Below are 14,905 nucleotides of genomic sequence, written 5' to 3'. Positions count from 1 at the left end.
ATAATGATGAAATACCTCCTTCCAAAACGGAGGTGCCAATAGACATGGAAATGCTATCAACTGAGAAAAAGACGAAAAGGTTAATCAATGAAGATGAAATGTCACCTATGAACACGGATGTGACAATAGACATAAAACTGCCATCCACAGAGAAAAAAAACAAAAGATTAAGCATTGAAGAAGAAATGCCACCTACCAACATGAAAAAGAAGAATAAAGTTAGATTGGCTTTGGCACCACAAAATTTGAAATCGTGCTTAGAAATCATCAAAAGTAAAGTACAATGGTTAGACGACGAAGGTCTTGACGCATTTTTGGAAGTTGTTCGATTACATTCTAACCTTGAGACTTTAAGTGTCTTAAACATTATAAAAGAAATATTCGTCCCTGAATGCACAAATGACACTGACGTGCAAATTGTTGGTGGTAACTGTATTGGTCACTGGCGAGCTTACTACTATAAAAACGGAAATCTTACTATTTTCGAAAGTCATTACGGAGATTTAACATACCAAACACTTTCGCAAGATGAAAAGATTTTCATAAGAAAACGATATCCAAAATTAACCGCGAAGAACGTTACCGTCACCCTTCTTCAAAAGCAACCTGATGGTTCTTCTTGCGGTGTATATGATGCAGCACGTGTGCAATGACTATGAGAAATCATCTTGCATAAATTATAATTTCAAAAAAATGAACATCTTTTTCTAAAGTAGGGAATTTGTCAAAAGCTAAAATGAAACGTTATTTTAATGTTTAAGTATTTTCAAAAATGATAATCATTAGATAGTTACATTGCAGTGTGACCTTAACTGTAATGAAGGGAATTTCCCTTATTAACATTTTTAATTATGTTAATACTCTATTTCATGTACGTTCCTTATTATTTTGACTAATAAAGTCAAAAGAATCATATTCGCATGATTAACATTTGCATATTAAATGTAAAGACGTCATAGTTTTTTTAAATTTTTGTTGTGTAATAATGACGTAAAGAAACGATGCAAAGCATGCATTACATTTTACATTACTTAATAAACAATTGCAATGTTTAAAATTCTCTATATTTGGAATCTTTTTCATTTTGACCGACTGAGTCATAGTGATCATGCTTACATAATGGATATTTGCAAATTTGTCATTATATTTAAAAAATTATGGATGAAAAGGAATATTGCAGAGCTTGAATGTTATCACACACACTCTTATTATGCTTTGTGCTATGTTAAACTTTTATTTAAAGTGCGTTCCTTTTCATTTTGACAAACAAAGTCAAAATAATCATGCTTGCATGATTACCATTTGCATATCAAATGCAAAAACGTCATTCCTTTTTTGAATATTTCTTGTGCTTACATCTAAATAATTTGGTTTTTTAATAATGACATAAAGGAACGATGCAAAGCAATCATAATCATATCATTAAAGCATAATAAACGATTACAATATTTAAAATTATCTATATTTGAATTCCTTTTTATTTTGACCGGCTGAGTCAAAGTTATCATGCTTACATGATTGATATTTGCAAAATCGTCATTACATTTAAAAAATTATGGCGGAAAGAGAATACTGTAGAGGTTGAATGTTATCACACACGTTGTTTTAAAAAATAACAAAATATGTAAATGTGTTTATTGTATAGTTTTAAGTTCATAGAACCAAGCATATCATGCATTTTATTGGGAACTCATACCGAAAAGCACTCCGATGTTAAAAATTAATTTTATTTCAAAATTCTTGTTGTTAGTAAGAGGCAAGGGGACTCATACCAAAAAGCATCCCGACATTTTTTTTATTTGTAAATTTTAATTGTTAGTGAGAGGCAAGGGGACTCATACCAAAAGACACCCTGAAATTTCTTTTATTTTAAAAGTTTTGTTGTAAGTGAGAAGCAAGGGGACTAATACCAAAAAGCACCCTAAAATTTATTTTATTTTAAAATTTTTATTGTTTGTGAGAGGCAAGGGGACTCATACCAAAAAGCACCCCGACATTGTTTATATTTTAAAGTTTTTACTGTTAGTAAGAGGCAAGGGGAAACATACCAAAAGGCACCCCGAAATTTCTTTTATTTCAAAAGTTTTGTTGTTAGTGAGAGGAAAGGGTACTCATACCAAAAAGCACCCTAAAATTTATTTTATTTCAAAATTTTTGTTGTTAGTGAGGGACAAGGGGACTCATACTAAAAAGCACCCCGGAATTTCTTTTATTTCAAAAGTTTTATTGTTAGTGGGAGGCAAGGGGATTTATACCAAAAAGCACTCCGACATTTTTTTTTATTTGTAAATTTTTGTTGTTAGTGAGAGGCAAGGGGACTCATACCAAAAAGCACCCCAAAATTTATTTTATTTCAAAATTTCTGTTGGTAGTGAGAGGCAAGGGGACTCATACCAAAAGGCACCCCGAAATTTCTTTTATTTGTAAATTTTTATTGTTAGTGTTACGAATTGAATTTAAGTAAAAAATAAAATAAAGAAAGTATCTTACTTTTATTTTAAATCCAATCAAGATAACTAACAATGCTCTTCAGCAAAAATATTTGAAAGGTAGGGGACTTTTCCTCTCTTACAATTATTTATTTCAATTGTATGGTTACAATTAATAAAAATAGAAATTGGTATTAAGTTAATATTTATTTAATTATAAAATATACATATATTTTATTGACTTTTAATTTTTTAAATTACAATATATATGTTCTATTAAAAAATATAAATTTCAAGGAAGAGAAAAATAGATATTCGTTTTCAGAAAAATCTTATAAAATCAACATATGAAAATTCATGTATGCTTTGAAATTGTTTTGTATGTGTAGGTGCAATGTGAAATTCTCTACTCACTTTTAATCGTTTGTTTTTCCTTTTCTTTATTTTAAAATCGCAGCAATTGTCGTTCAATTTTCGTTTGTTTTCAATCTTGGTATTCGTTGAAATGAATATAATCTCTATTTAATATTTATTTTCTTTTGCACAATAAATAGGGACTACACCCTTTGATTCACAAAATGACAAAATTCTCAAGTCTATATGACTAAAATATATAATCGTTTAGGTCACTTTGCCTGAATTAAACTGCCCAACTTAGTTACGCCAAGTTTACACGGGCAACTGCCCAGATTTCTCCTTGTCAATTCTTTTTATTGATTGACAATTAGGTGGGGAAATCCTCAATGCAGTTTATTCTGACAGCTTGCAGAATTTGGTACTTGCAAAATTAATAAAATTAAACCACTTCGTTATTGTGCAATAATTGAAATTAACTGAAGGAAACCTTACTTTGCAATATTAAAATAAAGAAAATTGTACTTTGCTTAATTCTTTGTGCTAAATACCCGATTAAAAGTAGGTTGTTAAGAATTTGCTTAATGTTGGAAATTATGAGTATTGACAATTAATATGTGTTTTTGTGTAATGATGTTGATTGTGTTTTTAGGTTAAAAAAATGATTAAATGGATTTTATATAATTCAAATAAAATTCGTTGTTTGTATTCAAATATAAAGGTTACGAAGTCATACGTAACAGTTAGTGAGAGGAAAGGGGACTCATACCAAAAAGCACCCCGAAATTTATTTTATTTAAAAAGTTTTGTTGTTAGTGAGAGGCAAGGGGACTCATACAAAAAAGCACCCCGAAATTTATTTTATTTAAAAATTTTTGTTGTTAGTGAGTGACAAGGGGACTCATACCAAAAAGCAACCCGACATTTTTTTATTTGTAAATTTTTATTGTTAGTGAGAGGCAAGGGAACTCATACCAAAAAGCACCCCGACATTTTTTTATTTAAAAAGTTTTGTTAGTGAGAGGCAAGGGGACTCATACCAAAAAGCACCCCGAAATTTATTTTATTTAAAAAGTTTTGTTGTTAGTGAGAGGCAAGGGTACTCATACAAAAAAGCACCCCGAAATTTATATTATTTAAAAATTTTTGTTGTTAGTGAGTGACAAGGGGACTCATACTAAAAAGCACCCCGAAATTTATTTTATTTCAAAAGTTTTATTGTTAGTGAGAGGCAAGGGGATTCATATCAAAAAGCACCCTGATGTATAAAATTGTATCTGCAATTAAGAGAGTGCCTTTTAGTATATATAGTACGTTGTTTTTAATTTTCATCAAAAAAGTTAAAATTATCATACTTTCATGATTGTTATTTGCATATTTGATTGCAAATTCTTTATTATGTTTATTAATTTGTATATTGTTTAGATCTTAATTATGTTGTCTTGATTAATAGTAATGACAGAAAAGTAACAGTGCAGAATTTGAATGTTATCATCCACTTTATTTTAAAAATATCAAAATACGTAATTTGTTTATTTAGTAGTTTTCAGTTCATGTCCATTTATTATTCTTTCAGTTGTAGAAGTGAGTTTTTAAAGTTAGGCGTGTACGCCCCGTTTGATTGTGGTCTGGCTCATATGTATACAGCACCAGATCAAATCTTAATCGGATGGTGTGTTTCATTCCATATCAATGTGATATTCTGACACAACTCTAATAATTTATTTCAAATAAAGACACATGTTTAAAAATATATTTGTTTTTTCTTTTGGCTTCATTACTAATCTGCTATTTCCCATAAGAAAAAAAACATTTTAATTTAAATATTTAGGGTCAGTTGTGGTAAGTGGAAACAAGGGTTAAATCAAAACAGTAGTTATTTCAATTAATTAAAAAAAATTTTTAATAAATACTCCCATTTGGAAAAAATTTATATTCAAATTTATAATTATCTCTTATTAATACTATAACAAGAATCAATTTTATTTTTTTTATTTTGCTAACTTTGATTACAAATAGGAGATTGATTATTGTAATTTAATGATACCCATATTTTTTACTATTCCATAAAATTGTTACACCGAAGTGAAATAATAACTCAATACAAAAAAAACCGAAAGTATTCCGATTAAAAAGAAAAAACTTACGTAATAAGTGAAACTAAGCAATTCTTTTTCTTTTATCACAACTGACTCTACCTAGATATTTTGTACATAAAAAAATAATTGAATTCTCGTAGATAAATTGTAAATTTTTTTAATATTTGTTTAACAAAAGTTATTAAAAATTTGAATAATTATCTATATTTAGAATTTCTAAAAGAATTTGTTTCCTGAAAAAATAAAATTGAAATATTTTGAAATTAATTGAATTCTCAAAAATAATTTTAATAAATTAAAGGAATTAAAATTATTGTCAGGTTTCTTTGAATTAAATTTGATTTTTTTAGGAATTTCAATTTTTTACTTTAATAGTACAGTAGGATTCAAGAATGCCTTCCTAGTATAAACTTGTCGCACTCATATTTTCCCATGGAAACATATGAGTGCGACACGTTCAAACTAGGAAGGCATTCTTGAATCCTACTGTACATTGTACAACTAGTGGCGAAAGTGTGATTTTTCGAGAGTAAAGTTTGCGGCTCGAGCGTAGCGAGAGCAGCAATCACTCGAGAAAAAGTATTTTTTTGAAATATAATCGTATTTATAAAAATAAAACATTCAAAAAATTTCTTTCAACTATCTGAACATTGTTAATGCTTTTCCTTTTTTTTGGCAATGAATATGCATTGCCAAATTCTAAACAATGTTTATTCTGTTTAGAAGATTCTACTGACATACAAGTATAATGTACTATGCCTTTCTCTCTGTGATAATGCTGCTTGCTTTGCTTCTTCTATTTTTTGTATAACATTATTCGTTTTTTCCTAATACGAAAATTAAATTTGAAATTGATTTCAGAAATGTAACAGTACAATATAAAAATATATTTTTCATATTTTGGTTATACCTATAAAATTACTTTTATGCAAGGATATAAAAAATCTTGAGGAAGATAAAAATTTTTAATCATAGGCTTAACGTTATTTTTATTTATATTGAAAATGAAATTACGAAATATTGAAAGACAGCTGAAAGATAAAATACGATAAAACATATAAGAGTTTTCACTTTATGATAATAAAAATTACTCATTACTGACATTGTTTTAAAATTTTAAGTTCTTTAAATTCTACATTTTATATCGATTCATATTTACAGAAAGGTTATTCGATGTGTTTTTGAAGCTTTTAAACAATAAATAGAAAGTATTTACAATTAAATGTTTTAATTTAATATGAAAAAACTAAAAGCAATTTTTTATAAAATTGTAACTTTTTAAAATGTCAATAACTTTAGCTAATACTGCTAAATGAGTAAAATCATAAATAAATCCTATTATTTGAAATAAAAAAATTATTTTCAAAAATTTCAATAAAATTCTTAAAAACAATAATTAATAGGTCTTATAAAAACAATTTAATTATTTTCCGAAATTTTTAAAAATTCAATTAATTTCAATATTTACTATTTTATTAAAAATTCCCAAAAGTACTCAATGATATAAACAAAATTTCTAATAAATTCTTTTTAAAAATTCAATTATTTTTATAATTAATAAAACTTTCTCAAGAACTTAACTATTTAGAAAAATTTAAAATAAAATTATAAAATTCTTCACAGAAATTTAATTACTTTTAATATTATTTTAAATAAATTTATCGAAAAATGACATTATTTTAAAAATTTTTATTAAAATTCTTTGAAATAAGTAAATTATTTCCCCAATTTTTTGTGAAATTCTTTGTAAGAATTCAATTTTAAGAAATATTTAATTATTCAATAAATTATTTATTATTGTATTTAAATAATTTAATTCTCTTAGGACTTTCCATTAAGAATTGATTTAAAAATTAATTTTAAAATAAATTTTAGATAATAATTATATGTTAAAAGCGTTATAGAATGAATGTTTAGAAATAAGAATTACATTTTAAAAGATTTTTAAATTGCAATTTTTTGAAGTTTTAACTATTGTAAAGCTGTATTAATATTTGCATTTTTCTTTTAGAAAATTATTAATTTATTATTTGTTTAAAAAAAGGTTAAAGTTTTGACCGGTGAAATTGACGTGAATTTTTTTAAAAACCTTAAATTTTAGTGTTGTATAGGTATTATCAAAATTGAAAAAAAAATTTTGACCATTTTCGAAATTTTATTTATTAAAAAAAATTAAAATTTTGAAATATACATACGATTAATTGTAATAAAAATTACGAAAGTAGTTAAAGTTCTATTTTTTTAAAACTTCCGATATTTATTTAAAAGTTATTAGTTAATTAAATTTTTTTCAATTTTTCGATGCATATTTATTATAATTTCAAATAATAAAATTTGTCTGAAAAAAACATTATTCACCCATGAAAAATAACAATTTGGATGAATTGAAATTTTAACAGTCCCTCCTCATAAAGTGCTCAATAAAGTACTATTTTCGAAACCTTGAAAATTTCTCAAAAACCTTAAAAAAACCGGAAAATGGTCGTGAATTTTATTCTCAAGTTTTTGGTGGCCACCCTGAAAAGGGGCCGTCCATATATTACGTAACGCTAATTTTTAAAAATTTTGACCCCCCCCCCTCCCCCCATGTAACACGCTGTTACATACATTAGCGCCATTTTTTGGCTTATCGTAATAAAAAGCTTGACCCCCCTCCCCTAAAAAGTGTTACGTAATATATGGACGATCCCTAATTAAATTTTGGAAAAATTAAAGTAGTAATTTTTAGAAGCGATTAAATTTTAAAATGGTTTTACACTAAAATAATATAAAATATTTTAATTCCTGTGGAAAAATAAACAATTATTTTAATATTTATTTAAGAAAAATTTTTCAAGTTTTGAATGAATTGTTTAAAAATTGTTTTTTTGAGAAATTGTAATCAATAATGTTTTAAATATAGTTCAATTTCCGTAAATAATTTAAAAAGATGGAATTAAATTTCCAATTATTTGGAAATTTTTGCAAAATTAATTAAAGAGAATTTTGCTTTTTTAATATTGAAAATTATTCTTAAATATAATCGTATGTTTGAAGAATTTTAAATTAAAATTTAAAAAATAAAGGTGTGCAAAATTCGAATCGAGAGAAAATTTGATTCTAACTTGCCAATTCGAAGGTTCGAATTGCGAATTGCACAACTCGACTTGATCTACTTTCGATTCAAATCGTCCAATTCGAAAATCGCAGTTAGACTTTCGAATTGCTATGTAATGTGCTATGATGTGTATGCAGTATGTTGTGTTTCGATTTTCGAATTGGCCGACTTGATTCGAAAATCGAGTCGAGTAGTACAATTTGAAATTCGAAACGCCGATTAAAAAATAATTTAATTTTGTAAAAATTTAAAATTTAAGTTATAAGCATTGCAAAAAACAAATATTTTTTATCTAAATTAGGAAGTCAAAATCAAATTTTCGTGATTTTTAGGAATCGTTTAAATTTTTTTTAGTCGTTAAACCTAATTTTTCGATAGCTACTCTTTTTACTACTTTTTTCAGTCCTAAGGCTACTATTTTAAAATTAATTATCGAGTTCAAAAAATATAAATTTTGTGAAACAATGTTTTTAAAACTATATTATTATATGTTTGCAAAGTTCAATTAATTTTATAAACATTAATGTTTTCAACAACTTTTGCGTAAAATTTTTCATAAAAATGAAATGAAAAATTTAATTTTATAATAATATAATATTTAGAAAAATTATTGCACGAATCTTTTATTTCTTCTTATTAAAGTTTACAAAAATTTACAAGAATTCATATAGAAATGATATAGAACGTTTACTAAAATTTATATAGAATGATTCTACTGTAATTATATAGAAAATTTTCAGCTGGGATGTAATTTAGATTAATTAATTTACTTATTTACATGAATCGATGTGTACTTGAATTTTTAATTACTACTAATTGAAATAAACTTATTTAAAACTTATTTAATTTATAATAAATTTAAATTTAAATCAGTAAAAATTTTAAAGAATAAACGAAATCGTAAATTTAAACCAAAATTGGTTCTACATCGTAATTTGGTTCTATTTTAGTACCGAAATCAGCTCTAATTTAGAACCTTTTTTTATAGTGAAAGAAGAAATAATAATTTTAATGCAAGTAAGTTAAAATATAAATAAACTAAATTATATTTCTATTTATTTATTATTTATTTTTTTATTTATTTAGGTTTATGACTCTTTTTTTTATTTCTTGAAATTGTTCTGTGTATACCGGTTAGGTCTGAGTGTACTATATAATTGTAAAAAAAGTAGTAAATAGGAAGTTGTAGTAATGAGTATGAAGCCTGTAATTAGGCAACTTTTTTTCTCTTAAAAAAAATTATAATTTTTCTTTCACAGTGATTATCAAATTTCAATTTATTTTTTTGTAACTTAGCGGATTTAAAGTAATGTCTGTCCCCTATTTCCCTAAAAGTCATTTTTTAAAATTTCCCCTATATTTTCTTTTATCTTTTAATGATGAAATCACACCAAATTTAGCAAAGTGCCTTTAAAACTTTTTCAATTGGAAACTTTTGTTTCATTGAAAGTTTTAAATGTAATTTATGATCGATGAAGTTTATAAAATTTGCAACATTAGTATTTTGGTGAAGTTAAGTCTCAATTATGTTTAAAAGTTGGTTGTATTTTAAATTCCTATGATCTGCACAAACTTGCTATGACCTACATTATTTTTAAAAGACAATATTCATCCCAAGAATTCAATTATTTTCAAAAGTAATAAAATTCTTCATAGAAATTTTTAATTATTTTTACAAATTTTCACGAATATCTCGTAAAGAATTTAATTATCTTTAAAAATAGCAGAATTTTTCGCCAAAAATTAAATTATTTTCAAAAATTTATAAAAATCTTTGCAAAAGTGCAATAACTTTCAAAAGTTTTTTGTAATTCAATAATAATTTTCAATATTTAATATTTTCATAAAATTTATTAACAGTGTTACATCCCGAGCAGAAGGCAAGGTTTTAAGGTTAGGTTAAAGAATTTGGGAGAAATGGTAGGCTGATTATGGTCAAGTTGGTAAAGCTTGACCTTTATTTTTAAGTAGGATCGTTTGTACTTGTCAAAACTACGGGTTTTGAGTTACAACAACATAAATATTCCCTTTTTATAATTTATTTAAATATTAAATAGTATGATTACAATAATTATACAATTATTACTTACTTTTAATTACAGGTTTATTCGTAGATTTCAATAATAGCGCAGGTCGTTATAAGTTTGGTTTTCAACAGTTGTTTCAATTGAATGAAACTAAGAAAGTTTGTTATGTTACACTTATGTAACTTTCACAACTTATTAATGTTTTTGCGTTTGTTTCAAGAGTTAAATACCGTTTCTAAGTGTTACTTATCGTCACTTGCACCTATTTAAGGAAAGAAACTTGTTTCTAAGTGTGAGAAAAGCAACTTGCACAATAATTGAGTACAATTCGGTCTGCAATTGCCAATTAGAGAAAGAATTGGTGAAAAACTACAATTAATGAAACTTGACACGCAAAATACGACAGTTAATTCATTTAAATAATTGATTCTAAGTGTAAAATTGCTTTTCTTGCACCTTTTACGGAAAGAAACTTGTTTCTAAGTGAAAAACAAAATTGACTTGCACAAAAACCGAGTACAACTCGAACTGCAGTTGCCGATTAGAGAAAGAATACAAAATTTAATGAAAAACTGAAGGGTCGCTCTACAATGACTATTGGTCTTATTAACCGCACCGGAACTTTTGACAATTATCGATGGAGAAGCTTTCGTTTATATACGCTAAAATGAGTAAAAGTGGGAGAGTTTATAGCTAATTATGGGGATAAAGTATGTTGCCTTCTTAGAATTTACATTTCTGCTTATTATAGTCCTATTTATAGTTTGATTTTAAGAAGAATCACATCCATCGACAATTGGTCAGTACTTTTGCCCCATATATGGAAAAGTGAAGCTCGAGTTACACGCAGTGATTCCTAGAACTCGGGTTGCGCAACTAGGTCACAGCGAGCGAGTTCGAGCTTGAGGTAGTACTGATGCAACGCATTCCTTTCTATTTTGGTCAAGTTTTACCTCTTATATGGAAAAGTGAAGCTTGAGTTACACGCAGTGATTCCTAGAACTCGGGTTGCGCAACTAGGTCACAGCGAGCGAGTTCGAGCTTGAGGTAGTACTGATGCAACGCATTCCTTCCTATTTTTATCAATTTTTACCTCTTGCTTTGTTTTTCTCCATATAAAGTTTCAATTTTGATTACATCTCAATTTCGGACTTTAAAGTCTTTTTAACACGCGTATTATATATCAAATTAAAAGATACTTGCATTCCTTTAACCTTTCGTTACATCGCAGATACACAAAACATATCCTTTACTATCTTATCAAAGCAAAAATGTATCTGGGATGTAACAGTCCTCCCTCCTTACTTTTTCATCGTCTCGATGAAATTTTGAGTCTTGTTATCTAGATGCTAATTCCGAGACTTAAATTCCGAAATTGAGACTATCTTTTGTTGTCTATGTCTCACATTTCATACAGTGTTTACAGCGTCATCGATACTCTTGCGCTCTTCTTTCATTCGAACATACATAGATAAGAATAGTGAAGTGATAATCTAATGTGTTTCTTGTGTAGTGATATGCATTGTTTATATTATTCTAATCGTCTTATTGAGGTAGGTATGAATTTTCATCTTTCACAGGACGGACGTTGACCCTTTTGTTTCCCATGCAAAATTGATGATGATAGCATGTTGCATCCTTATAAGAGATGATGGTACTGGGACATTTTCAGTAGTTAATTTCTTGAGATGGAGAACACAGCTAGTGAAGGTGGGCATCACAATAATTGTGTTGTTTTAATTTTTGTGGTTTATATTGGTTGTGAAATTAAGTTCTTTTTATTAATTTTAGTGTCGAACAGAAGGAAATGTGGTGTTAACATCTTGATGTTTCTTCAATCGCTACATGCATTGGCAGCGTCCGTGCATCACTCGATGCAAGAAATAGATTGTTTCGAAAAGATGGGGCGTCCTGGTCGTCCCAAGCGGAATTCCTTTCCAGGATTCGTGGTAGACAGAAAAATTCGTATCAAGGAGCTACGGAGATTAAAAGGAGAAGTCTTGGCTGAGTCGGCGCAGATGACGTCAATGATGAATCTATTGTTGTAAGTACAATCATTTATTTATTTGTCCTCTTTCTCTGAATTTATAAGGTAAAATTTTGTAAATTAAAATTTTTTTTTCCTTTTTGTAGTCGGCCCGATCGACCAATTGACTGTTATTGTGGAGGATGCTCGAGGCCCGAAAAGAGAAAATTAGAGGTTACAGGTAAAATTTTCTTTTCTTCTTCTCTTTCTTCCTTTTCTTCTTCTTTTTATTTCATTATGTTTGTAAACAATGTTTTTGTTCTATCTTGTTTGTAGAACAACTTGATTCTTCTAAGAAGAAAACGGCTAATACGATGGTATGGATTAGTAATGCGCCAAAGTTCATTTCTAGTCAAGGGGGTCCTTCATCGTCGGGTGTAGTTGATCAAACCGGTCCATTAGACTTATCAGTGAAGGTTCCAAAGATTGATTATAACATGCAACCGAGGGTTTATGTCAAGGACATCCGGTTGCTCCTGAAAACACCGATGCAGCAGAATTTAGACATCAATCAACCAGGTCCGTCTTGGTATGTAAAACCAGAGGATGTTGAAACCATCCTGGAAAAAGATCCTCTCAATGTTAATTCAGAACCAGATGCATCCTTGATTTGTCAGCAAGGTCCTTCTTGGGGTATAAAACCAGAGGGTGTGGAAACCATTTTGGAAGAGAATCCTCTCGAAGTTAATTCAGAACCAAATGCATCTATGATTTGCCAGCAAGGTCCTTCTTTGCATATTGAGCCCAAAAGTGTTGGGGTCTTTTTAGAAAAAGATCCATCTAAAATCCGATTGTGTGCGTGCGGTATGTGTTTTTCATAAAGATTTTCTTTTTCTCTTTTTTTTTTTGTTTATTTTTGTGCGCAAATTTGTGAGTATTTTAATTTCATATTATGTGTTTATTTAGTTATATGTGTATGTAGCGTGTGTGTTTTCCATTTGTAGTATGAATGCGCGTGTGTTTATTCTGAATAAATTTCGTATTTTTGTTAAAATAATTGTATTGTTTTATTTCACCATACTTATCTTTTACTTTTAACATTTTAACAATTTTATTTACAATTTTTCGTTTCTTTTTGAGAAATTTTACATTTGAAAATTCTTAATTATTGCAGCCACAAAAAGTAATTTTTAAAATAGAAGCAATAAAAGTAGCTATCAAATTAATCGTGACGATTAAAAGGCTCTTTTTAAATTAATTGATTTCTTTTCGAAGAAAATATTTTAAAATAATTAAATTCCTATATTTTCTAATAATGCCAAATTTCTTTTTGAATTTAAAAGAAGAATTAAAATTCAGGTTTTAAGAATAATTAAGTTTTTGATCAATTCTTGTAGAATTTCTGCAAAATTTCATAAATTACTAGACGTTTAAGGATTTAAACTTTGAATATATATATATATATTTTTATTGAATGGAATGGTTTTAAAAATTTGATTATAATTTTTGAATACAGTTTTTGGATTCAGATATTAGCAATTTTTAAAGAAGTAGAAATTTTCTAACAAAATATTAGCTTTTAGTGGCTGAGATCTAAAAAGTAGTAATTAATAGATTTTAGTAGATAAGTGCGCAGCTTACAATATTTTCTCCCTCTTTTTTTTTTTTACCTAAAATTGTTTATTGATTATAATTATTTGGAATCCAAAATTGATTATTTCTTTAGCAATTGTAGAACTCATTTAATTTTTACCTATAAGTTTAGTAGTGTATTAATATGTAATAATTATAATTGACATTTATTTTTACAAAATAACAATCATAGGGGAGAGTCTCCAGTTGTGAGACGGGTTTCATTTTTGACCCGTAAATTGTAAACGGGTAAACGAAATTGTTAATAAAATACACCGTTCGAAAGGTAACAGAAATACGCAACTTTTATTAAAAGAAAGTATAGTGTTTCGATGAACTCAAAAAGTTTTACGATACATTTTCCGAGCACATCGCTTTTTTCAAAAAAAAAAATGTCTCCAGTTGTGAGACACTCATTAAAAATTGCTAAAATTTAATAAGTTTGACATAAAACGTTATGTTTAGTAGAAATAATTAAATATATTAATAATATATATTATTATATACTAAATAATAATATTTATTCGCCAAAATATGACTATCAAATAAACACAATTTAATAGCTTGAACAAGAGCATTAAAATTGATTTCTTCTAAATCAATTGACTTTTTTCCACTTGACATGCCCAAAAATACTAGAAAAAAAATCAAAACAACATTTAAATAGTATGCCTGCAAAGTCGTATTTTTTATGCTGCCCAGATGGGTGTTGACACCGTCTCACAACTGGTGATATGCTGTGTCTCACACCCAGAAATTGGCGCTGTTTTAAAAAAGGAAAATGAAATTATTTTCAACCGTAGATTGGAACAATGCAATATTGCATCACAAAATATAAGGAAAACACTAAAAGAAAATGCATTACATTTACCTTTTCCAATTAATTAACTTGGAAAAAAAGTACTTTGTATTTATTGAAAAAACGCTTTTTAGTCGATTATCACACACAGTGTTGGTATTTAACAAAAACAGTTTATATATCCGCTTCGGCGTACATGAAAAAGTTGGCTCATATAAAAAGAAATGTTTTTATATAAACCAATCGGCTTTTTAATATTGCATTTTAAAAAAAAATTGACTGTCTCACAACTGGAGGTGTCTCACAACTGGAGACTCTCCCCTATATTATTATTTTGTAATATTAATAATAATTTAGACGGTTTTTCTTTATGTAGAATTGTTAAAATACATAAAATTTTTGATTTGAACCTGTCATAGAAATTAATTATGTATGAATATTATGGAATAATTTCTTCTATAATTCTATTAATTTCATTTTTATTTTAGTAAAATAGTCCAAT

General features: G+C 27.3%; 1 protein-coding gene across 1 annotated transcript; it reads left to right on the top strand.

Moving 5' to 3' along the window:
- The first annotated feature begins 9,784 nt into the window (after positions 1–9,784).
- On the top strand, positions 9,785–13,079 carry LOC122504796. The gene is made up of 3 exons (XM_043616045.1): positions 9,785–12,050; positions 12,140–12,213; positions 12,309–13,079. The coding sequence occupies exons 1-3, from the start codon at positions 11,695–11,697 to the stop codon at positions 12,851–12,853; spliced, it is 975 nt and encodes a 324-aa protein (XP_043471980.1). The 5' UTR covers positions 9,785–11,694; the 3' UTR covers positions 12,854–13,079.
- The last annotated feature ends 1,826 nt before the right edge of the window (positions 13,080–14,905 follow it).

This window comes from Leptopilina heterotoma, unplaced genomic scaffold (assembly GCF_015476425.1).
Source record: "Leptopilina heterotoma isolate Lh14 unplaced genomic scaffold, ASM1547642v1 Lhet_32, whole genome shotgun sequence".
Classification (NCBI taxonomy): domain Eukaryota; kingdom Metazoa; phylum Arthropoda; class Insecta; order Hymenoptera; family Figitidae; genus Leptopilina; species Leptopilina heterotoma.
This window is presented reverse-complemented; position numbering and strand designations above follow the sequence as displayed.

Coding starts and splice junctions, on each gene's coding strand:
- LOC122504796 (XM_043616045.1), top strand. CDS start 11,695: ATGGAGAACACAGCTAGTGAAGGTGGGCATCACAATAATTGTGTTGTT. Junction 12,051..12,139: donor TCAATGATGAATCTATTGTT/GTAAGTACAATC, acceptor TCCTTTTTGTAG/TCGGCCCGATCGACCAATTG. Junction 12,214..12,308: donor GAGAAAATTAGAGGTTACAG/GTAAAATTTTCT, acceptor TCTTGTTTGTAG/AACAACTTGATTCTTCTAAG.